Here is a 26,796-nt window from a genome sequence, read left to right as displayed (position 1 = left end):
ATGTAAGTTGCTAAAACATTGCTTTTTGGTGATGCTGAACATTATTTGTAAAAAGCAATGGCTTTTGTTGGTGCTGTTCTCCATCGTAAAAAACTAAATGCCACGATGACCCAGCGCGTCATTTTGTAGGCGTTTGCTACAGAATAACACAGGTGCCATTTTCTTTCATTTTTATTCGACCGATCTACGATGGTGGGCACCACTTGCATTACTCAGTAAAAAAATTAATTTGCACAAAAGTGCTTTTGTAGAGGTCAGGTAGCAAGTTGCTGTGTTTCGTTCCCCCCCCCAAAAAACTATTAAATAAACATTGCTTGGAGGCATCTGAGAAGCAGGTTGGGGAAAGCAACGTGGAGTGGGTGGGGGTCAAAAGGGGTAGATAGTTGGGGCAAAAAGCACAAGATGGAGACAGCAGTAAGGTGGTGGTGGAGAAACACACGAGGCAGACAGCAACAGAGTTCAGGGGGAGAGCTGCACGGAAGAGAGAGCAAATGATGGCATGGTGGCAGGTATTGTGGAGGGGAAAAAACAAGAGGGAGAGAACTGGAAAAAACATGCACTCTGATGGAATGCTTAACCAAAAAGCTAAAATTAGTTCCCTAGATGTAAGCAGTGGAAGAACACAAGTTAGGAATAAAGCCAATAAATAGTAAAGGGGTCGGCTCATGGCCCCTGTCTTCAACAGAGAACCCTGACCTTATGCAAAGAACCAATGTTAACCACATGGCCCGTTATCACCCCAGAACAATCACCCGCTAACATGAAGTCCATCTACTCATGGACCCCATTGAATCCCCACTACGCCAACTTTAGAGAATGTCAACCCATCAGTGCCATGCTTACACCCATTCTGAATACCTCTACCTTTTTTGCGACCCTCCCACATGTTTGGGAACGCGCAACTGTCCAAAGAAACCCTCTGTGGACCCTTCAGTGCTTGCCAGCTCCAGACTGATCTTCCTGCTACCATTCCCGGACAATGTGTTAGACTAAATCATCCACAGATGCCTCACTGAATACCTCAAAGACCACCAACTCTTTGACACCACTCAGTCTGGTTTCAGATCCAACCACAGCATGGAAACTGCCCTCATGAACACCATAGATGACATCTGCACGACTCTGGATGGAGGAGACACTGCGGCCCTCATCCTTCTGGACCTTTCCGCAGCATTTGACACGGTCACCTACCCCATCCTCATCCAACGCCTTCATCACATCAGAATCCAGAGACATGCACTCAGATGGATTTGCTCCTTCTGACTGGAAGGATCCCATCCGTTGGCCTGGCACCGTACACTTCGGAATTACATGACCTCATCTACAAAGTTCCACAAGAATCCTCTCTAAGCACGAATCTCAATGCATACATAGTCCCTGTAGCCACCATCATCTGCTCTCACGATATGTATATCCTCCCCTATGCCAATGACACACAGCTCATTCTCTCCCTCAAGATCAAGACACGTAGTACCTGGATCAATTTTAATGCCTGCATGAATGAAATAGCCCACTGGATGAACACCAACTGTCTGAAGCTGAACACCGACAAGAATGAAATCGTGATCTTCAAGAAGAGCACTTCACTCTGGGACCCCATCCGGTGACCAACAGATCTAGGACTGACACCCTCCTCAACCACCCCTGCCGAGAACCTCAGGGTCAACAGCAAGCAAACTTGACATAAGCACCTAATCAGTGCAGTCACGCTTCATGCTTCCGTACTCTGAAGCTACTGTGGAATATTCTCAAATGGCTCCCAATCAGAACCCGGAAACTTGTCACAAGCAGGCTGGACTAGGGAAATTCCCTCTATGCTGGAATCAACAAAAAACTCATCCAAAGGCTACAGTCCATTCAGAACTCGGCAAGCAGAATCACACTCAACCTCCAATGCTGTACACTGGCCCAGCATACCATGACAATCACATCTGTTTTCACAAACCTTTCAGACTCCTCCTTGCATATGGAAAAACCAGATCAGTCAGTCGAGCCTTCTCTTACGTCGCTCCTAAAGTGTGGAAGACCTGCTGCTACAAATAAGAACCTCCTTCTCACTTCATGAATTCTGCAAGATGCTGAAGAGCCAGCATTTTGAATAGTCCAACCAGTCCTTGTGTTTGGCTTGGTTCACACCTGAACAGTGCTGGATACCCTCACAGGCGATGGTACACCCTGCAAATCTGAATAACATAAGTTCTTGGTAAGCCAAGAATGGCAAACTACAAAGACACCTTTTGAAACCATTGTTGTTCATAGTGTGTGACACCAGTCGTTGTTCTCGTTCCACTGTGTGATGTAGCATTGGTTAAATTGGATGGGATCTGAGAGGCACGACAAGTCCATACTTTTTTAAGTGAAGTAAAACCATTCCCCAATTGTTTTGTGAAAAGACCACCAGCTCGGCACGGTTCATTCCGAGAGTTGAAATGCTTCAGCTGAAGTGTAATGTAGGTAGTCTCCTGTGCTGTGAAACTGAAAGAGGGGCAGACAGGTGAACAAGCCTTCTTGCCATGGTGCCTGCTTGCCTGAAAGAAATGTAAATGTGCACAACTGGTCAACCTGCAAAATAAAGGGTGCTTGGAAGTGGGTATTGGCTTTAATTAATGGGATCACTTGAAGCTTCCTGTTGACAGATTTATTCTTTTAGAATGGTATTGCAAGGGAGTTACCATCTGAGCTGTGAAGTATATGCTTTTAAAGGACAGTTATAAAAAAAAGTGCACTATGTACAGTCTAGCTATTACTAAAATCTATAATTTAGAAGCACTTTTTTCTTAAACCTTTTTGCTCATTTTCTAGCAGCCTATCTTAGACTGTGTGTAATGCAATTTAAAAACAATGACTTGCATATTTACAATGCTTTGTCACAGACTGGGACATCGTGGCACTATTCTCCGCTGCACCAACTAAGATTCAATTCTGTGGCTCTCTGGTATCAGACACAAACGTCTGCAGTGCATTAACTAATAGAGGTTTCATAATATACGATAGTGCATTTCCCACTGATTAGCATAACTTGCATTTAATTTTCATTTAAACTGAGCATTATTTTATAAGTAGTTACCTGAAGGTAAAAAACAAAAAAGTTATAGAATAGTTAGTTTTTTTAGCCACACATTTGACCCTGCCCACATGCTCACTCGCCTGCCCCCTTTGCATGCAGCACCACAGTTCCCATAAGTTTTGTTTCATGCACTTTGATGAAGATGATTTACTGTGGATCGGGCATAGTTATTGTTGCCTTTTGTGAAACTCACAAGAGTGTGAAACCTTTGACAGACCTGAATTTGAAATTGTGAAATGGTGTCCAAACACCTCCAACAGTGCATTTCATAACGAGTGGCTATGTGTCAGTGTGCCTCCACTTTCTCTGGCTACTTCGGACTGCTTAGAGAACACTGAACTTCAACCAATGCATTCTCTGAAAAAAAATGGAGGACTCGACAACTCCTATTATGTCAAAGACTGTCTTTCAACTGGGGTTGTTGAGGGTATTGACCCTTTATGGGTTATAAGCACCTAAGTGTAAGTAACGTTTCACCTTAGTTGCCTCTCTAAAGTTAAGATAACACATTTACTTTCAATATAGTCTCCCTTAAGGGTTTGACAACGACCTCAAAAAGGATTACAGTACAAAGCCCCCAGTCATATATGCAATTTTAGTAAACACCAGTCCTGTATGCAGTTTTAGTAAACCCAGACTGTATTTTGAGGTCTGAGATTTAACAAGTAAATACTCAATAATCAAAAATTGATGAATAGATCAAAGGGTTATTATTTTTATTGGTTCAAAAGTTCTTCATAGGCCAACATATGTTTAACGACAACATGTCGCTTCATCAAGGCCCAAAAATAAGTGCTAGGTAAATGCAAATGCAGAAATCTTTAACGGGATACACGGTCTATGAGGAACTTTTGAACCAATAACAATAAAAAACTCTAAGTCTATTCATCACTCTTTGATTTGATTGAGTATTTACACATAGACCTCAAAATACAGTCTGTGTTTACTTTAAGTATAGTCTGCTGTATTTCTAATGTCCGTGCTGTTTTGAAAAAGGCTTGAATTAGAAGGGAAACATCATTTACAACGAAGGCATTACTACGCGTGACGTTTACTACGAGGCACTTACCACGCAAACGCCTTTACCACGCGTATGCCTTCCACGACAGTCTTTACCACGCAAGTCATCCTACGTTCTGCGTGTTACACTCCGGTCATCCTACGTTATACGTGTACGTCTAAAAGGAAGTCCTTCTTTTATTTTGTTGGAAGTGTTTTCACTCTTGTTTCTTTGGGTGGTCGAAGTAAGGGCTGCTGGTGAAAGGCATGCGGCTGACAGGTAAGTGATACGTTAAAACATAATATTTTAGCGCACTTACAATTAAATGCATATTTAATTTTTACGTAAATGATGTATGTGACATCATTGCTTTGTTCTGCACTTGTGGAAGCTGTAGACAGCTAAGCTAGAAACGGTGAGCAGCCCTTGCTTCTTTCTAGAGCATGTGTCAACTCTAATTTATGTGCAAGGCAAGCATATTAATAGCGGCCTTTATCTGTTCCCAGCCCGATTGCGTGCGTTTAACATACGGCTCAAAGTCAGAGCAGCAGCATTTTTAAAGGTTGTGTATATGCTAATATGGTATCCTGGGTGAGACATGCCGTATAGTGTAGGATTCCCACTACTGGAGCCATTGTGAATTTTAAGAGGCCATACAGATTTCATTTTAATTGCATCATCCTTATTTCAGACTTCATGGGCTTGAAAAGCAGTTCCGATTTTGCTATTTTGAGGACATATTTCACTTGTTCAGTAAGGTGAGCTGGTCCCTGGTGGCCTTTGGCTTCCTGGCTGTGTGTTCCTTCTGGTGAATTTACTTTTCTTACTTATAGGAGTAGGATGCTTGGGGTATAGGGGTATTGGGTGGGGTAGTGTTGTAATACCCAGGTATTTTTTTTCCTAGTTGGCAAAAAATACCTGAGTATTAATTTGTAAGTGGCTACTCCTTATTTATGTTAAATATAAAGAAGTATACTTTACATTAAAATTACTACGCTAACTTTTAGTTGCGGGATACTTGGGGTATAGGGGTATTGGGTGGGGTACTGTTTTAATACACAGGTATTTTTCTTCCTAGTTGGCAAAAAATACCTGAGTATTAATTTGTAAGTGGCTGCTCTTTATTTATGACAAAAACAAGAAGTGTATTTAACAAGAAATTTCTACGTTAACTTTTAGGAGCGGGATGCTTGGGGTATAGGGGTATTGGGTGGGGTAGTGTTTTAATACCCAGGTATTTTTTTCCTAGTTGGCAAAAAATACCTGAGTATTAATTTGTAAATGGCTACTCCTTATTTATGTTAAATATAAAGAAGTATACTTTACATTAAATTACTACGCTAACTTTTAGTTGCGGGATACTTGGGGTATAGGGGTATTGGGTGGGGTACTGTTTTAATACACAGGTATTTTTCTTCCTAGTTGGCAAAAAATACCGGAGTATTAATTTGTAAGTGGCTACTCCTTATTTATGTGAAAAACAAGAAGTATACTTTACTTGAAATAACTACACTAAATTTTAAGAGCGGGATGCTTGGGGTATAGGGGTATTGGGTGGGGTACTGTTTTAATACCCAGGTATTTTTTTTCCTAGTTGGCAAAAAATACCTGAGTATTAATTTGTAAGTGGCTACTCCTTATTTATGTGATAAACAAGAAGCATACTTTACTTGAAATTTCTACACTAACTTTTAGGAGCGGGATGCTTGGGGTATAGGGGTATTGGGTGGGGTAGTGTTTTAATACTCATGTATTAAATCCAAATGTTTTTAAAATGTTGTACAATCAATTAACATAAGCAATGGATCAATGCAATTATTAATACCATCATGCACATTTTAAATCTTTGCAAATCAAATATAAAATAGAATCTAAGATTAAATAATGAATTAAGAAAATAAATTAAGATATTGTTCAGTAAAAAAATGTATTTATTGAGTAAATATTAAAATATTTTTCAGAAAAAGAGATCAATACATTTTTAATAATGCACAACAAATGTTTATTTTAAAACAAAAACATTAGTAAATATTTTCTTAATATGATATATTAATCCATTTGGAATTTAGTTTAATCGTTATAATAGTTCATTTTATTTTTATAGATACTTCGTAGTCACTAATTGTTTCACATTTGATTCTGTAGTCGGTGGTTCCTCTCAGCATGCAGTGTCATGAAGACGGGGTCCGGTTAGGTTTTGTTCTTTTTTTACCAAATACATTATAACATTTGGAAGGTACATGTACTGTAAGGAAAGTTCCGTACGTTAATTTCAAATTCTGTGGTGAGTATCATTTTTAATTTTTAAGAACTACACTTTGATCCCCATGCAGGTTGCCATAATGTACACACTTTGGAACAATTATTTTCTGACTAATAAATTGTTCAAGAAAGTTATTGTAGATGAACTCAGAAACATTCTTTTATTCATACCTAGCCTAACTTTGTTAATTTGAAAAAGAAATTTTAAAAAAAGTGTTTCAAATTAAACATATTGATCCAAAATTGATGTGACGTCAGTTCAAAAAATGTGTGCTAGTTGGTAAGATAGCAAAAGTAATTTTTATTTGATATTTGGGTCAATTTTGAAAAATGTCAATTATAACTTTTGGGAGAATTGTAAAACAGGTGATCAATGCACATGTTAGAAATGAAGAATATATGCAATACTTTCAAGGTAGTCAGACGTGCCCATTAAAGGAAATTGTTGGAGTTTTGATTGAAGTCTTTCAGTCATCTCTCGGCTACGTTGTGTCACTCGAGGATTTAGCATACCTGAAAGTGACTCAGCCATCCTCATTTCTTGAAAACTTTGTTCTTTTTTTAAAATTTCTAAGAAATGATAAAAGTTTGGATGACTCCTACCTATGGATTTATCAAAAGAGTTATGCCATCCTTCGATGGAATTGTTCGTTTTTGCTCCTCCCTCTAAGCAAGTTAAGTAGCAGTTCCACCACTCAATGGGGAACCTTGGCTTCCTCCTGCTACCTGACCTGCTAAGATTGCCAATCCAGGTTCCCTCAAAATAATTTAAAAGAGGTGCCAATTTCTCTTCATTTGCTATAAAATAATCTGATTGTATAATTGCAGTGTAGAAGTCATCTACAAAATCAGGAGGAACAAAACACAAAGCTGTTAGTTTTTTTAACTCGTATTGTAGTTTGCTGTCTGACATATAATCTTCGGCTAAGGATGTTTTCTGTATTTTTCTCCAATACGCCTGGGAAAAGTGAAAAAAACAACCTTGAATTTGGGTGTCTGGATATAATTTACAAATAGTATTAATCATTTGTATCTCAAAATCAATTATTACTTTCCGAGGACTTTTGTTGAGAGTTTTGGTTTTTATAACTGATAAAAACTCAGTGTAAGTGGAAGATTGTCTGTCAGGCAGCAAACCAAATACTAAGGGGATAGTTGTGTGGTTAATATTACCATGAATAGTATAAATTTGGTTAAAAGGATGGGGGGTAGATTTGAATGTGCCGTCCATCATCCAAATTTCCGTATTTTCAAGAGTGGCCAAATTACGTGTTGTAGAAAAGATTAGAAGACGTTTTTGAGGATTATCATTATCATGGAAAAGGAAAGTTTCATTAGTAAAAGTCACAGTTAGTTCTGGGGGGATGATAATATCGGAGAAAGTTTGTGGTCTAATTGCATGTGGATTGATGGCCTGTTTTGTTCTTTGAATCATGCGCCGTAAATTGGGGATTGTGGGCATATTACTGGCAACATGCATGGGGATGTTTTGTGCAACTTCCCGTAAAACTGAGCCACAGGGTTCATTGGAGGTGGCTGCCAAAAATTTTATCTGCTGTAGATTTTCCCTTACTTCAATCTCCATTGCAGAGGCAGAGTGGTTATGCTCTGTGGACCTCTCCACTATATCTCCCAGAGTAACCGCTCTGCCTTTGCAATGTGATGAGAAATATTCTACGCACCTCCAATGACTCCTGGGCTCAGTTAAACGATCCTTACAGTAAATGTAGCCACCAAATTTTAATAACCTGTTACCCCTCTTAGATTGAATGTAATTTGCTCGGCGACTTGAATTATCTGTTGATGATCCTGTAAATAGAAGAGGATGATAAACGAGTTTTCATTTTTTAAAAACTACTTGTGTTTTTCTGTACAGAAAATTTATGGTATCTAAATAAAATTACTAAAATCAAGATTTTTTTCTGTTTTAGAATGGATGCAAGATTTAGTTTAAACAAATCAATAAAAATTGGATTCAGACACTTTAACACAACTGTTTCCACCCATAACCATAACCACACATGCATTATAACGCATAGGTGGTTACCACTAATAGCCTTTATCACGCATACATTTACTACAAGATACGTAGTAAAGGCATGTGTTTTAAAGGAAATTTAAAAAGGGGGGTTGGGGGGGTCTCCCCCCCCAAAAAAAAGTCTCTTTGTGATGCGTTTTATATATATATATATATATATATATATATATATATATATATATATATATATATATATATATATATATATATATATATATATATATATATATATATATATATATATATATATATATATATATAAAAATAATATATCATGCCTGCGTTTTCAATGAAAATCATTGTAAAGATTTGGCTTTTAATTTTTTTTTTTGTAACAGTTATGCATGGTAATGGAATACGCGTTGTAACTCATGCGTGGAAACATTAAAAAGGGGGTTTGGGGGGGTTTCCCCCCCCCAAAAAAGCTTACAAATCAGAAAGGGGGGTTGGGGAGATTTCCCCCCCAAATAAAAGGCATGTGTTGAGACAGGATGCATATTGACAGTTTTAATATCTGATTAAAAAAAGTTAATTATAGATTTGTTTTTCAGAAATGTTTTCGATTGTACCTGAGGCTTGCATTTTTTTGTTCTTCTGCGGTGAAGTTACGTTTCCAATAGTATTGCTGTATGTGTTGCTTTCCTTTGTATTCTCTTTTCCACTCTGTTTGGTTTTCCAGGTCAATGTTGTAGACGTAACTAAAATTACATGTATTAATAATAGGATTAGAATAGTTATCAAAAAATTATTGGTTAATCTGCAAATTTTAAATAGTTTTTTTAAGTTTGTTTAACTGTTTGCTGTTTGAAAGCTTTATTCGAGTTATATACTCATAAAAGCACAACATGCATTTAGATACATCACAATTAAATATTTAAATCACATTTATACAATACATATTTATAAAACAGTTGTGCAAGCTTAGTCAGTAAAAATTAACACAGGTTTAAAACATTAATCAAATCACATTTGTGGAACGAGCCCTCCGCCTAATGGACCAAGCCCACCCCAGATACTTGGCTATGCCCAAAGCAATAGGCTCCTCAGTGGAGGTACAGATGATTCTCAACGCCTCTACACTACTAGATGTCCCAAGGTTCTTACAAACTGGAGCTAACCATACCCTCCTTGGGGTGGCGTAGGCATTACAAACAAATAGGAAGTGGCCCATACTTTCATTGGCTGCACCACACGCTGGGCAGCACAGGGTGCTCAAACTCTTCCACCTGCCTGTTAAGTATCTCAGGGGGAGGGAGCCAGATCTCATTTGGAAGAATAACTTCCTGTCCATAGGGACAGTTATACTGTCCCAGTACTGTTCTAATACGGGACACATTTTGATTTCCAAAAAGCAGCCCCCCATCGAATCTGATTTTGTGCCCCTCCAGAGCCTGCCATCTATCCACTCCCAATATAAGGTTTTAAGGGTATCTTTACTTGTAAAAACTTCCCCCGCGGGATTATCCCAGAGGTTGGAGAGACCCAGTTCGCCTAACATGGCTCTTAAATTCTTCAACCATGATATTTTATGGAAGATATCAATTTTAATTATTGCCAGGAACCCATCTGCATAGTGCTTAATCTCGGGGGTAGACCAGAGGCGTCTCCAATATAAAATGGGACGCAATCGAGCTCGATCACTAACAGATCTTCTCCCAAGATCAAGGCTAAGCGGGATTAATGGGGTACTCTGTGGTAGTCCCGTAATTCCCCTGAAGAACCTGTTCTCTGCTGTCTGTAGGGAGGTAAGCTTTTCAAAACCCCACAACTCTGCCCCGTATAGAGCCGACCCTATTGCCTTTGCATCATATACGGCAAGAACTGGTTTTATGGGTTTTGTTTTCGATCTTTTATGTTCCACCCGTAATGCCCCTGAAATTTGCTGATGTTTCAGGACCATTTTTTCTAAGTGATGGGACCATCCTTGGCTATTTGATATTTGTACCCCCAGGTAGGTGAACTCCCTAACTACCTCAAGCTCGATGTTATTCATATATATCCTAGGGCGAGGTTTGCATCCTCGGGAGAAAGCCATCAACTTGGTCTTGCCAACATTAACTTTGAGACCATGCTCCAGGCAAAACCCATCAAAGATATCTAAGGCACGTTGTAGCCCAGAAGGGGTCTTAGACATAATTAGCGTATCGTCAGCGAACATCAGGATAGGGACCCTGAGGCCTGCTAACAAAGGTGCATCTACACTAACATCTAGCATCCTGCCAACAATCCCATTAATAAATAATGAAAAGAGCAAGGGTGCCATTGCACAACCTTGGCGAACCCCCCGTTCGACTGGAAAGTCGATGGAAGATTGGCCATTCAGACCCCACTGGACTTTAGCGAAATTGCTCTCGTGCAACCTCATGATTAGGGTGAGCAATTCTGCTGGGATACCTATTTTGTTTAAAACTGTCCATAGCTTGCTCCTCGGGACTAAATCAAAGGCAGCCCGCAAGTCCACAAATGCGACATACAGGCTGCCCTTGCCAAGAAGCACCGTCCCCCATCGCAGCATAGTGAAACGAAACACCTGATCGACGGTGCTAGTAGCCCTCCGGAAGCCTGCCTGGCAAGGAGAGAGGGAGTTATTCTCATCCACCCAATCCATAAGTTTGTTTACCACCATCTTCCCTATTACTTTTTGGATAGTGGCCATCAAACTTATTGGCCTATAATTAGCCGGGAGGGACCGATCCCCTTTTTTATAGATCGGTATAATAATTGCTCCCTTCCATTGGTCTGGGACTAACACGCCTTTTGCAATGGCGTTCCCCAGTAGGAACACATACCTAACCCACCTATTTTTGTCATTTTTGAAAACATTCGAGGGTATCCCATCTAAACCAGGGGCCCTTCCCCCTTGTACAGAGCATATTGCAAGTTCGACTTCTTTGGCGGAAAACAAATTATCGGTGGGAAATACGGCTGGAATCACTTCCCCCGCCACCACCTCCTTTGACTCTGCATATTGTGGTCTAAAATAATTCACCCATGCAGCCTCTGCAACATTATTATCAGGTTTATTTGGGATACCACCTCTACCCCACTTCACTATCTTCCAGAAGAGCCTGGAATCCTTGGCTCCAGAGGCCTTCTTTAGTTCAGCCCAATACTTCTCATCCCACGTTTTGTTTGGCAGGGAAATGCTTGTGTTGTAATGCTTCCTTGCTGCACAAATCGCGGCCCTATCCCTATTTCTAATAGCACTACCCAAGGCTAATCTGGCTACCCTACACTGTTGGTTAAACCCCCTAGCTGGTTTGGGAGGTATTATATGATTTGCCTTGCGTGCTCTCATGAAATGAGGTCTTAGAAGGTAAAAGAGGTTGTTGTGGATGTCGGTAATTGCCCTGGACCCTGGAACTATGGACCCTACTAACTCCATAATGGCAAGAGCATTATCCACCTCAGAGCCAATGAAGTCCATAGATTCCTCGTTCGCCAACACACATGGCCATTTCAATCTGCGCATGTCATTGGCCATGTCAGGGAGTAAAACATCAGTTGCCTGCAAATTAGACTGAGCAGACATCCACCAGGTATGAGTCACACAAAGGGGGTTATGATCACTTTCTATCCTGCCCTTGATTTCCATGTCACAAACCCCCTGCCATAGGTTAAGACTACATATTACGTAATCTATCCTGCTTCTATTGTGGCCATTGTCAAATGTACAAACACCCTCCTTTGTCCTCCCATTTAGGGCTCTCATCCCATGTTCCAAACACATAGCATTTAGAAGAAGTATGTCCTTCGTCCAACGTTTAACAGGGGCTAAATTCAGAGAAGGGACTCCCCATAGATTATCCTCCTCCTGCCCCAAGAGATCATCAGTGCTATCTAGGAGTTCGAAGGTCCTATTTAAATCCCCCGCTACTATTACTCGATTTCCAAGGAACTTAGCTTGCAAAAAAGTAGACAGGGCCTCTAATGTAGGGGAACTCCCGGTATTAGTGCCTCTAGAATAGACGTTGTACAAGTCTGTCACACCCCACTTTTCTGAGAAAATTTGCAACATTAAAATGTCTCTACAGCCCAAATCCCACATTTTTATTGTAGTGTCCAGGGTCTGCTTGATCCAGACTGTGAGACCTCCTATTGGTCTACCTCTGGCGCCTCTGGTTGCTGGAATTGAGAAATTTAAGTAACCTTGAAGGAAGATGGGGTCACAAGCCCATGTCTCCTGAAGGAAGCACACTTCGAACTCATTAATGAAATCAATCCAGGATTGTGACATCAGCTTACTACCCAATCCTGCGATATTCCAAGATATAAAGCTCCCTGCAATTGGACCATCGCTACATACTGTTTTTGTCGAAGACAAAATGGGGAGGTTCATTGGACTACCACCATGCCCACCCAGGTTTTGATCATTGCCCATAATATTCTGCTCGACTCCTTGGGTACCAGTGATACTTAATACGGGTGGTTCCCCACTCCCCTGATTTTGCAATAGTTCCCCGCTGTCTTCCTCGACATGTACAATCATTTCACCAGCATTAGTTTCATTTATTTCATTTGACACAACATTAATGTTTAAAGGAAGAACATTAAGGTTCCCACATGGATTCCAACAAAATGTATCTCCCCTACTATTCTGATAATCAGACTTTGGTCAACAACCCCAACCCAAACCTTGCATGCCTCCCAAAAAGTTATAATTTAAGCCATTGCTATGGGTTTGCCACTGTAGTGGGGTAGTAGATGGAACCCCTACCAAGAGGGGGTTGTTGTTGTAGCAGCCTGGGTTCCTTACCAGACCTACTTTGGCACAAGTTTGCCTTGGGTAAAAAAAGATAAGGTCCACAATACCGATTCCACCACTGCTTGTGCCCCAGCCTTGCCTCGTTATCCACCCTGCGACCCTAGGATCTTGAAAATTGATGACAATACAGTCCCCCCCCAAGTTTTTGGGGGTATAACCAATCCAATCTGTCCTCCTTACCCCTATTATCAGCCCGTCCACTTCCCCTGGTAGTGGTCTATTTACCCTTAACCAGTGCATTACCTTATTTTTCAGCATCTGGAAGGTTTCTCTTTGTCCTGCCGAAAGAGATGATACGTTGGTGAGGACCGCCACATAAGGATAGGAATCCGGAGTAAGATTCACAGGGGGTATCTTTTGAGGGGGCTTCATTGGTAAGGATGATGGTTGCCTAGTAGCCGGAGCAACAGGACGGAGTATAGGGATATTTGATGGTTGCTGGGAATTAATGGATACAGCATTGGTTGGTTTGGGACCATTATTGCTCCCTATTCCAACATTAGGGTAGGGTTTAGGAATGCTAAGTGGCGGGTGGGAATCATTCAGAACAGAGGTACTAATTTTTGGGCATACTTTGTTCTTATCCTTAGACACCAGGTCTTGGACCTTAGTTATTTTTTTCCCTGTACTAGTGCCAGAACAAGCTGGCACTACAGGATTAGTCTGTTGACTTTGTCCCTTTTTCTGGGGCCCATTTGCGGTTCTGCCTATTGGAGATGGTATTTCGACAATAGGCAGATTTTTTACCTTACCAATAGGTTCCTGAGGCTTACTACTCTCGCCCACCCTAGGTTGTGCTTTAAGTAACAATTTCGTGGAGAAAAAATTATCTAAGGTAGCCTGCTCAAAGTGATCCAATCGATTAATTAACTTGCTGACTTGATCCTCTATGGGTTTCAAGAGGGACCTTAATAATTTTTCCAACTCAGGTATCAGTAAATGTATGGGGGATGCATCCGCAACCAACCCCGTCTCCTGGGGGTCATCAGTAGTAAGGCCTGGACTCACTAACACGTCAGTTCCCACCTCGTTTAATAGATCACCACTTTGGGTAACCCCAGTATGTTCCTTATGGGTGTTCAAAATGTTTACCACTTTTCTAACTTTATTTGGAGGTTTAGAGGAATAACATTTCCTCGGGGCGGTACTCCTCTTTCTCTTCGAGCATTGTTTTGATTGAGGCATACTTGTAGACCCACTATATTCAGCTATACAGGTTGGGGAATCAATGGGATTTGTAGGTGGAATTATAGACATAGTAGACATCTCAGATCCCAAGTTCGAACCACCCTCAATCTCCAAAATTAAAGGAGATACATAAGGTACTTCATTCACAACGGGCAGTATTATGGAGGACAAAGGGGTAACCAATGCCGGAAAGGCTTGCGGTGGACGTTTTTCCACAGAGTTTTTAAGGAGCTCAATGGACAACCTACGTTCAGCAGGCCTCTCTGCTAGGGAAATGTCCTTGTCAATGTCTTGGGCAACACGGTTAAAAAACTTGTCTAGTGGGCCAAAAATGGCTGGCCCAGCCTCGGCCGGTAGAGGGGCCAATAGTGACATTGCTTATAGTCCCCCTCAAACAAGACAATAGAGACTTTATCACAGTGAGACACAAATTGACAGTGAGGGACAAAATCCTTTGTACTAAATGTCAGTGGGGTGGCCCAGCCCGGCCTCCTTCGGCCCCTGACGGCCACAGACGGCCCCGCCCTTGTCCCGGTCTTCTCCCGGGACGCTCCCGCGCAGCGGCAAAGGGACCTCCTTTTTAGGTCTCGCCTGTCGATGCGCATGCGCATCGAGCAAGCGAGACTATAGGGGCTCATCCACTCTTTATCCAACTTGCAAGGAATCGTGGCGATTCCTTGCAGTGCCCGTGACTTTTAAGCTCAATGCGCATGCGCATTGAGCTTAAAAGCGCGTGCACATGCCCCCAGCCGCCTGCCTTGCCTACTCTCCCGCCCCCTCACTTCTTGATTGCACGGCCGCTAGGCCGTGCCTCCCCTACTCTCCTCCTCCTACTCTGTCTGTTCCCGCACTCCTCCCACACCCCCGCTCCGCCCCCTCCCCTGCCTGCCATGTCGCTTCGCATTTACGAGCTTGCAATCTGCTTCTCCGCCCCCCTGGCAGCCAAACGCCTATCAGCCTCCCTCCCACCTCGCTCGCCTCAATGTCTTTATTTTCTCTCCCGGCCTCTGCTTATCCGTCCTCATCTCCTTCTATTCGGAGATATTTGTACACACTTGATCCTGTTTAGCTTACTGTCCTGCAGCCATGTAAGACGGGTGGTCTGCTGAGAACTGAACGCAAACGAAATGGTTTTAAACGTTTTGAAATCCTATCCAGCACAATCCTGGAAGCAATCACAGGGTGATGCAGGTCACTTCAGTGTAAAACCGCAACCAAACAAATCCCACAAGTGCGCTCACTCACACTTCATGTCACTAGAGCAAAGTTAACGGAAGTGAACAATTTATTGCTGCATCTCGGGCCAGTGGTAGGTGTTCTGCTTGTTAATACGAGTTTGTGAAATGAATGAGATCGTGTCAAAGGCAGACTGAAACCTGAAATGTAAAGCTTTTTTATTTAATAATGCTGAACGAATACGCTTGGCATTTTCGTTTGAAATGATTAGAAGGCTTGGCTTTCCTTAATGTGCTGCCATGTTTAAAACGGAAGCCTCGCACACCAACATTTCCCCCCCCCCCCCCCCCCCCCGCAAGACCGAGCCAGCAGGTCATAAACAGGACCTGCTGGCATATACACTTCGAGCGTGCCGCGGCTTGGCCAACAGATGGGACCTGGGCTGAGCCTCGGGTGCAGCCCCACCACACCTACCGCCCAGCGGAATTATAGATCACTCTTTACCCAACTAAACCCACTCCCCACCTACGTTTATGTGCTGCTGCTTATGCCTCTAGCCTCACGGGACTGCATCATCACCCACGTGTCCTTCCTGGCTCCCGCCCGAGGGCCCCCCCTCCTCCTTTTCAGAAGGGGGCCGTCCGCTCTGCCACACCTGCACAAACTACCTACCGACCAGCAGTCACTTAGAGGGCGGAGGACTGACTATATGATGGCACTGTGATGCGCGCTGACCCTCCTCCCTGCGTGCCCTGCCAGCCGTCCCACACATCTCTGCTACCCTCTCACCCTTCATCCCTCCCAAGGCCTACTGTAGCTGCAACGCCTGTACTCTGTAACATTGCCAGGAGAAAGACTCTAGGGTGTTGCGTCCCGCCCTTGCGTTTAAATACCCCACCACCCCAGCCAAACTCCTTGCTTCAAGTTCTGGCCGGGCTCAACCTACAGTCCTAATCTGCTGCCCAGCAAGTCCCCTGCCTACGCTACAGCTAACTTTATCTCTGCTCATACACTACTAGACTCAGTCTGCATATGTGCAAACTACTCCTACTTTGTGCAAATGCATAGATTGTGTGGCTGTGCACAAACGTAGATCTCACGAGCAGATATTTTGTGAAGGCTTCTCCTGTGTCTTGTGTACCTGCTACCCCTACAGGTAACTCATCTTCGATTGCGTGCACATGTACTCTCTGTGCTCACATGCTGCTAAAGCAGACTATGGGGGTCTTAAAATATAGCCTGCTTGTTCGTAGCAAGTCTGGGTACATTAAGGTTATATATACAGTGTACACGTGTCTTTTTTAGCATACACGTGCCATGCAGACCCAGCCCACAAACATGGTTTATTCTGATCTTTTTTTAATCACACACGTAGGCCCCCGCTCCGCCCCCTCCCCTGCCCGCCGTGTCGCATTTCTCCTCCCCCTCCCCTTATCTGCCTTCCCTCCGTCTGTTCCCTCTCCCCGCTCCGCCCCCTCCCCTGCCCGCCGTGTCGCATTTCTCCTCCCCCCTCCCCTTATCTGCCTTTGCTCCGTCTGTTCCCTCTCCCCGCTCCGCCCCCTCCCCTGCCCACGATCCCTTTCTATTCTCCTTTACCACTCCACTCTGGACTCCTTCATTTTGTGCTGTTTGACATATTTCTTCTCTCATCCAACTCTTCTGCGGGCTCCCCTCCTTCCCACTGTAGTTTGCAACAAATCCATCCTCCTTAAACCGTGTACACCATTTGCCTTTCACCCCTCCATTCCCTCTCCTGTCGCTCCCTTTAAATTCCCTCCTCCTTCCTTTTACTACCACTTTCCCTCTTTGTCACAAAAAAACCCTTTTATTCACTCGCTTTTCGTCTCTTTCTCCCCTCCTCTCCTCCTATTCTTTTCCCTTACCCTGTCTTTTCTCCCCCTTTTGTCTTTCGAATCCCACTCTCTCTCCCTCCCCTCACCCCCTCTCATTCCCCAACCCATTTCAGAGCTCAGTTCCGGAAGTGCCTCTTGGCAGCCGTGAGCTGCTGGGTAATTGCGCGTTTTGTAGCATTCCCAAAATGCATCTTTGACAGCTTGTCCAATGCTTCAATCTCTCCCCCAAACCTAGTGGGGCAAGTGCTTCGCTGCGCGCCGCAGCGGCGCTCCAGCGCGCCGGTAATGTTTCCAACCCACTGATATATCATAAGCGCCATGTGCTGTTTTGTGGCTGGATTTTTTTTTAAAAAGGGGAGCGGATATTAAACATCATACGGTATGTTAATGTCAAGTACGCCTGGATAAACATTGAAGACTTTGCTCTGACTCCAGCGTGTGGGCTACGAGATAATTAACCTTTTCCAACCATCCCTGTATTTTTTCTGGATGTCCACTTCTACAATGTTAACGGCGGTGCACTGTTCCGTTTGTTGATTCGACTCTGCTGAGATAACACAGCCCCCTCCCCTGCCCGCCGTGTCGCATTTCTCCTCCCCCTTTCCCTTCTCTCTCTTCTCTGACATGCAGTGTGCGGCCCTAACTGAAGTAGTGTAAACCCCGGCGCACAATAGCCAACACCCTCACTCACCCTCAACCCCTCACCCTCACTCACCCTCAACCCCTCACCCTCACTCACCCTCAACCCCTCACCCTCACCCTCACTCACCCTCAACCCCTCACCCTCAATCCCTCACCCACCCTCACTAACCCTCACCCTCAACCCTTCACCCTCACTCACCCTCACTCACCCACCCTCACTCACCCTCACTCACCCTCACTCACCCTCACTCACCCTCACCCACCCTCACTCACCCTCACTCACCCTCACTCACCCTCACTCACCCTCACTCACCCTCAACCCCTCACCCTCAACCCCTCACCCTCACTCACCCTCAACCCCTCACCCTCACTCACCCTCAACCCCTCACCCTCAACCCCTCACTCACCCTCACTCACCCTCAACCCCTCAGCCTCACCCTCACTCTCACTCACCCTCACTCACCCTCAACCCCTCAGCCTCACCCTCACTCTCACTCACCCTCTCTCACCCTCAACCCCTCACTCACCCTCACTCACCCTCAACCCCTCAGCCTCACCCTCACTCTCACTCACCCTCACTCACCCTCAACCCCTCAGCCTCACCCTCACTCTCACTCACCCTCTCTCACCCTCAACCCCTCAGCCTCACCCTCACTCACCCTCAACCCTCACCCTCACTCACCCTCAACCCCTCACCCTCACTCACCCTCACTCACCCTCCCTCACCCTCACCCACCCTCAACCCCTCACCCTCACCCTCACTCACCCTCAACCCCTCACCCTCACTCACCCTCAACACCTCACCCTCACTCACCCTCAACACCTCACCCTCACTCACCCTCAACCCCTCACCCTCACTCACCCTCACTCACCCTCACCCACCCTCACCCTCAACCCCTCACCCTCACTCACCCTCACTCACCCTCACTCACCCTCACTCACCCTTACTCACCTCAACCCCTCACCCACCCTCACTCACCCTCAACCCCTCACCCTCACTCACCCTCAACCACTCACTCACCCTCACTCACACTCACCCTCACCCACCCTCACGCTCACCCTCACTCACCCTCAACACCTCACCCTCACAAAGTGCAATAGCTCTCAGACCATTTCAGTTACAGCTTTTATAAATATTTATGGCTTTTTTTATTTGTAATTCTTTAGCATTGGCTACAGGAAACAAAAATGCTAAACATTTACAAAAAAAAACCATAAACAATTCTAAAAGCACTAACTCTAATGGTGCGAGACCTATTGCATTTCCAATGCTTGTTATCAATAAGGAAGGATGGAGGACGGGGGGGCGGGGCCGGCAGGGAGAGCAGCCCAGGTGTGTCCAATGGGGCTCGCAGGGACTCCTGGTAGCTGGAGTCCCTGCTTCGAAGCTCGCAGCCCTGCCGGTAACACCACACACCCCGATGACCTCTCAGCTGCTGCTCCTCACTGAGAACAGCTCCGGGTGCAGGGCGCTGCGGGACCCGCGAAGCGGGTCCGGCGAGATGTTGAGCTCCTGCACAGATTCCCAAGGTTAGTGGCAGCAACAGGTTCAAACGGGCGCAGAAAGCAAACAGCAATTCCACAGAAAAAGGGTCCCGCAAACAGGAACTCCAAGCACCCTTTTCACTCCGTGGACAGGGGGGCGGGGCCGGCAGGGAGAGCAGCCCAGGTGTGTCCAATGGGGCTCGCAGGGACTCCTGGTAGCTGGAGTCCCTGCTTCGAAGCTCGCAGCCCTGCCGGTAACACCACACACCCCGATGACCTCTCAGCTGCTGCTCCTCACTGAGAACAGCTCCGGGTGCAGGGCGCTGCGGGACCCGCGATGCGGGTACGGCGAGATGTTGAGCTCCTGCACAGATTCCCAAGGTTAGTGGCAGCAACAGGTTCAAACGGGCGCAGAAAGCAAACAGCAATTCCACAGAAAAAGGGTTTAACTGTTTCATTATTTTCTAATATTACTATAAAAATCCTTAATTTAAAAAAACGAAGTAAGATGGTTGTTTTATTAGAGGTTTAATTAAAAAGATAAGGTAAATTAAAAGGTTGTTTAATTTATACCTGAATATTGGATGTTTTGTTCTTTCTGCAACAGATGTTGTAAGCTGTTCTTCCTTTTTCTAGTTTATGGTTTGATGTTAATGGTTCTCTTTGCGATATCTGGTTAAAAAAACAAAGACATAGCATATTTTAAACAATTATTATTTAGACATTTTACACTTCTCTGTTGTATCTTTCTTAGTAAAGTTATTATATGTTGACAAAGATCTTCTCTGAGGTAAGTACCTAGCGGAGTAAGAATACTAAATCTAGCTCCCAGACACCGTCCAACACCTATCCTCAGGTAAGTACCCGGCGGAGTATGAATAGTAAATCTACCCCCATTCACCTACCTACTCCTTCCCAGAGGTAAGTAACCGATGGAGGTAGAATAGTAAATCTGGCGCAAAGATGCTAACACCATCACATCTACCATGAGGTAAGTACCCAGCGGAGTAAGAATAGTAAATCAGGCCCCCAAACACAGACTAACACCTTCCCTGAGGTATGTAACCAGTGGTTTATGTATTGTTAATCTGGCTCTTCAACACTAATCAGCATCTTCTTTAATTTAAGTATCCTGCGGAGTTAGATTTGTAAAACTTGACCCCAGACTCAGCCTAACACTCTCCCTGGTGTAAGTTTTCAACAGTGTAAAAATTAAAAAACGTGCTCTCAGAAAACAGAGTTAGATTGTTGAACCAGTATTGGTTTTAAAAATACAAAAGACAAATTAAAAGGTTCTTTCATTTATACCTGAAATTTGGATGTATTCATGCAACTGATGTTTTAAGTTGATCCTCCTTTTTCCAGTTTATGTATTGACGGTAATGGAGATATCTGTTTTAAAAAACAAAGACGTATATTTTACAATTTAGAAATAATACATTTATTTGTTGTAACGTATTTTGAAAATTTAATATGTATCAACAAACACCTTCCATAAGTTAATTATTCAGCATAATAAGAATAGTTAATCTGGCTCACATACATTGTCCATCAACTTTTCTGAGGTAAGTCCATGGTGGTTTAACAACATCTACCTAAATGAAAGCACTCAGCTGTCTAAAAATAATAAAACTTGTCCCCAGTTAATACCCAACATCCTCCCTGAGGTAAGTTTGAAGCAGAGTAAGAATTGGAAAATGTGCTCTCAAAAAACATTTACATCATTGCACCAGTATAACTTTTAAAATTAGATAAGGCAAATTAATAAGTTGATTTATTTGTACCTGAAGATTGGTTGTATTTTTCTTTCATGCAACTGATCTCTTAAGATGTTCTTCCTTTTACCAGATTTTTGATTGACGGTAATGGTTCTTTATCTGATTTCTTGTTAGAAAAATAAAGACATAGCATATTTTAAAATTGTAAATTAGAAATATTACATTTCTTTGTTGTAAGTACCAACTAAGAATAGTACTAAGAATAGAAAATCTGGCACCAAGACACTGACCAACACACCTATCCTGAGGTAAGTACCCAGCGGAGGAAGATTTGTAATTCATGTATACAGACTCTGACCAAAACCTTCCCTCTGGTAAGTACCTAGCGGAGTAAGAATACTTTGGGGAAGTCACCGCCGACCCGGAGGATGCGGGAAATCCGCTGTGAAGGCTTGAAAGACCCACCGCCAAATTAGGATGGCTGGTGGGTCTTGCAATCTGTCCGCCGCTTTTTCGCCGTGGTCGCCTTTCAAACGCGGCAAAAAAGCATTAACATGGCTGGCGGTGTCTATCAGACACCGCCAGCCATATTAGGATGGGGTAGAAAGTATGCTTTTCCACGGCGGCTTTTCCGCCGTGGAAAACCATATGGACCTTCACTTCGGGGGCCCATTGCGGACCCCCTGCACACGCTTTGTGCATGCAAATGCCGTGCATGCATTTTTAACATTGCTGCGGGTGCAGCTTGAAGCTGCACCCGCCGCAATGTTAAACATAAAGGATGTGACCGCCACCCTGGCGGTCACATCCTAATCTACACGGAGGGACCGCTGCTGCCCCTGCGGACGGTCCCTCCTACTCTATGGTAGCGGACGGACTGAGGTCCGTCCGCCATCATAATCGGCCCCTTGATCTGGCTCCCAAACTTTGTACAACACCTACCCTGAGGTAAGTACACAGCGGTGTATGAATAGTAAATCTGTCTACCTCTGTTGACTCCTACTGCCCCTACCCTGTCTTTGTGAAGCGCTCTGATATCTGTAAGGATCCTGTTCGCGCTATATAAAACTTTGAATAAATAAATAAATAAACAATGCCCAATCATATTCCCTGAGCTAAGTACCAGTCTGATTAAGAATGAAATATTTTGCCAATAGACAATGGCCAAACATCTTTCCTGCAGAAAATTACTTCATACCTTTCTTTTTGTTTTTTTCTAAAAAAAACTGCTTCTTTATCCGATTCAGTATAAAGTAAAATAATTATATATTTTAAATTTCAAAACCCATGCATTTTTATACTCAGTAGAAATATTACAAAAAGAATGAATTTTAAAAACACAAGCATTTTAATATCAAAATATTGACTAGTTACTTTGGGGCAGATTTACAAACCCCTTGCGCCTCTTTTGCGCCACTGTTGCGTCACTTTTGTGACGCAGCAGCGGCGCAAAAGATGCGCCATGGTGCGGGCTATTTACAACGTGATGCATCTGGGAGACGCGTCACGTTTTAAAGTTCTTTGCTTTAAGGCGGCGTTCCGGTGCAGGGGGGGCGTTCCGGCGCAGGAACGCCTCATACAAGTGGCTGAGTGAAATCTACAAGATATCACTCACTCACTTTTAGGCCAATGCTATGTCAAAACCCTGCGCCTGCTTGAAGCAGGCGTAAGGCTTGCCGCAGCATTAGTCAAATGGGTCACAGAGCATTGCTGGAGCTGCGTCACGCATGCGACGCAACTCCAACAATGCGACACCTTTATTGTTTTTGCCTCATGGTGCGCCGCATTGTTGCGGCGCATCATGGGTGGCGGAGGCATGGCGCACAATTACTGGAGCATCCCTGCTAATTTGCAGGGATGCGCCAGTAATTGTAAATATGCCCCAACATGTTCTTTGCTCTCTACTCATCAAATTAATAATAATTTATTAGTTACTTTTCAATTTGAGTTAATTCTAGACATATATCATCTTTCACGGACATTATGTTTGTAAAAACTGTTTGGCATACATTGCTTTTTGGAAACATGGTTTCTGTGACATTTTGACAAAATCAAGCTAAAAAAAAAAGTAATACATGTTTTCCTTACTTTTGCGATATTTTTTCCAGTTGAAAGCAATTGTCACTCTCCTCAGATAAGTTCTGTTATGATAAAATTAAAATACATTTTGTAAAATCTTTTACCAGATTTACTATTCGTTTATATTATTAAATGTGTGTTAAAACGTGTACTTACTTTGGTCAGTAGATGGCAGTAACGGTCTAAAATTTAGCCTTCTTTCTCCAGTTGCTCACAACAGTGTTTACTCTCTAGTTAGCGGCGAACCACTGATAAGAAAATGGTGGACAGCTCTTTATATATGTTAATTGAGTGACAACGGTAATTTAAAATAAAATATGTGTTTTAATCTGTTTTAAAAACGGGTTCAAATGGTGACTAAAAGTGTATTTTAAAATGCTTTATTCTTAATAACAATTGACCTTCTTCGTCGAATTTTTCTACCATCTTGTTTGGGGACACGTTTTTAGAGGGTCAGTGAAAGTGACAAAAGACAAACGCTGTCACTACGTAACGCATATTTTTTTAACCTATTAGTATCATTGTGTTTATTTCAGTGTCATTTGTGCTTGATGGACGTTGGGTGCTTATTACGTTATATGCGTGGTATAATCCTTCGTTGAAAATTCCAGCGTGGTAAAAAGCCACTTGCGAAGTAAAATTCGCGTGGTAAAGCCATGCGTGGTATTTGTATGCGTGGTCTAATCATACATTCGAATTAGAAAGCAAGTGTGCGTGTATTAATGCATTCATGCAGAATGTTCCTGTTTTTTCTGAACGGCATCAGATTTGGGTAAAAAGTGAAAAGCATAATATGCGTCCTAAAATGTATATATTTCCCTCCTGTTTACTGTACTACTTAATTACTTAACATGTTTAGCTTAGGAAGTGAGAAAGATATGTCCCCCCTCCCCCCCCCCACAATCTTTTTTTAATAACATCTGGGGTTTTTAGTTGTTCAGGAGCGATCAGTTGATGTTAGGGGATCTTGGTTTGGAGAAGTGTCTTGGATGGAATCTATGCTGACTTCTGATAATGAAGCCGGTCACAAGATGGACAAGTTCCTTAGAGGTGCCTGTAGATGAACTGTTCCATTGCCAGAATTATACACATTATGCCATTTGTGCTTGTTGGTGGGGGCTTCTTCTGCAAACACCCCTCACACTCATGCAGTACAAAGCACTACCACTGCGGGCGTGTGCACCACTGAAGAAAAAACAAGCATTTGCAATGCAATAGGTCTCGCATTAGGAAAGTTTGAGCCATTGGTATTGTGAATTACATTTTTTTTATTTATGTGTTGGTTGTGAAAATAGCTATAGTAATAGCTAAAGTAATAGCTTTGTCATTTACAATGCCAATAGTTTTAACTTTCACAAATGTGACACCTATAGCATTTGTAATGCAATATGTGTTGTACAACCAATCGACAAAGTCATCTGGGTTACAGAAATATTTTAAGACTAAATATCTCTTATTAAAGAAAAAAAGCTAACGCAATGGCATGCGAATAACCAATAAGTCATGGTTTGCATCCCATCAGGATTACTCATCTTTTCATCTTTCTGAGGCCGATAAATTGAGTACCACTGAGCATTTGTAATGCAATATGTTTTGTATTTACAAACCGCGAGAGGACCAAAAAAAGCTCTGGACCACCGCCTCCTCCCAGGCCTTCAAAAGGGACCTCAAAGTTCTCCTCCTCCAGAGACACCTCCAAAAGTAATTCACGTCCTCTTGCTATTTGTGAGGAAGACTTCCCACTACTGATAATTTCTACTTTCCATGACCATGGAAGTGCCTTCCCAGTGTATGCGTGTGATTGGAGGGTCTGCCTTTTTGCAGTATTTTCCATGTACTGGTGTTCGGTGCCCTTTTGTAACATGCACACACCACTCTGCCCTTGCAACACACGGCTGCTACCTCTCACATGTCTTTGCCTTTGATACTTGCACAAGTGCCACCTTGCCCATGTAACGCTTGTTCCTGAGCCTGAGTGTCTAGCACTTATTGCAGGACTATACCTCTAATTATACTCTGTTTTCTCTTATAACTGCACACTTGTCACTTTCATTTCCTCTTGTGCACTTTTGACTACCTCATGTATTTTGGTTGCTCACAATTTTTACTCAAGTATTTTGTTTGCTCACGATTGTCACTATTACCTTTACTACCTCATGTATTTTGTTTGCTCACAATTGTCACTATTACCTTATGTAAGTAACGTATGTTTTTGCAACCTGTTCTTTTGTAATGTTTCTCATTATGTTTCAATTCTGTTCCTAATGTGAAGCGCTCTGACGCCTTCGGGTAAAGTCCGCGCTATATAAAAATGCATAAATACATAAATAAATAAATACCGCCTTCGGGTAAAGTCCGCGCTATATAAAAATGCATAAATAAATAAATACCGCAAATCAAACATCCTCGTCACTGTGCCGGCCTGCGACCAGGAAGTCAGGCAGGCCGGCGCGACAACCGGAAACGGGAAGTAGGAGGGCGGGAGCCTACCCCGCCTCCCACGGAAGAGTCGCGAGTTGGAGAACCGGAGCTAGCAGGAGCCTACCCTGCGCCCCGGTGCCGAAGGAGGGAAGAAGAGACCTGCTGCCGGGCCCTGCAGCTGAGGAGAGCCGCCGAGAGCCGCCGCACGAAGAAAGCCGGTGAGTGGGTTGTTGGGGGCGGGGGGGGGAAAGAGCATGTGTGTGCGTGCGCGCGCGCGTGCGGGGGAGGCGGGCTGTGTACGTGTGTGCGTGCGTGCGTGTGTGTATGTGTCTTGGAGTGCGTGTGTGTGACTGTGGGGGAGGGGGTGTGTGTGTGTGAGCGAGTGTCTGTCTGCGCGCGCATGTGTACGGCGCGGGACACGACGTGCGCGTTCGCGCACACGAATCCAAGCAATCCAAGCTCGTACACCCTCTTGTCCTCCTTCCCCCCCAGACTGATCGCTATTGGTCTCCAGCTGGACACATGCATCCTTGCGGATGCATTTTGCCAGCGAGACCCAACAAAGCCAATCAGCTGCTGCAGTCCAGGACTAATACAGCTTCTAGATAAAGCATTGCTCTAACCAAGGCATTGCTAGGTAAACCCGCTCAAAATAGAGGCTATTTTTCCCCCCAAACTTTATTGAAAGTGTATTTGTTACGGGAAATGTATCATTCCAGAATTGTAGCTTTGACAAAATGTTCAGGTTCGGATCATCAGACACTCTGTTATATGATATAGATATAGGCATATTATGATGGCAAAAATATTGCATTGGTATTCAACCTTCATAAAAATAACACTCATAGGATCTCTCACAGATGCTTTTATTGTGCTTTCACATTAAAAGCAGGGCCTGCTATGTAGAGTCTATTGGGTCATCTTTTTCTCTCTCCGGATGATGATGACGTGCTAGGACAACGATTGGGTAATCTTCCTCATTGGATGATGATAAGCCAGGACGACAAATTTCTGATCCATATAGAACAGGGGTCTCCAACCTTTCTGTAATGAGAGCTACTTCTGATCAGTAAAATCTTTGTGAGCTACTGAAGGCCATGTA

General features: G+C 43.5%; 2 protein-coding genes across 5 annotated transcripts in view; one reads left to right on the top strand and one right to left on the bottom strand.

The window, feature by feature from the left end:
- The window catches only part of ATE1 (arginyltransferase 1), a 489,063-nt gene that overhangs the window by 110,362 nt on the left and 351,905 nt on the right, over positions 1–26,796 (top strand). The gene's annotated exons all lie outside the window — the stretch shown is intronic.
- On the bottom strand, positions 6,001–23,504 carry LOC144755233 (uncharacterized). Its single transcript, XM_078643943.1, has 7 exons — positions 23,430–23,504; positions 23,283–23,335; positions 21,261–21,360; positions 20,785–20,868; positions 20,050–20,148; positions 8,937–9,065; positions 6,001–8,138 (listed from the first exon to the last, which is right to left on the bottom strand). Exons 6-7 carry the CDS (start codon positions 8,947–8,949, stop codon positions 6,712–6,714), a joined length of 1,440 nt encoding a protein of 479 aa, XP_078500069.1. The 5' UTR covers positions 8,950–9,065; positions 20,050–20,148; positions 20,785–20,868; positions 21,261–21,360; positions 23,283–23,335; positions 23,430–23,504; the 3' UTR covers positions 6,001–6,711.

Source organism: Lissotriton helveticus, chromosome 5_1, assembly GCF_964261635.1.
Source record: "Lissotriton helveticus chromosome 5_1, aLisHel1.1, whole genome shotgun sequence".
Classification (NCBI taxonomy): domain Eukaryota; kingdom Metazoa; phylum Chordata; class Amphibia; order Caudata; family Salamandridae; genus Lissotriton; species Lissotriton helveticus.
Note: the sequence above shows the minus strand (reverse complement) of the source record. Positions and strands in the feature narration are given on the sequence as shown.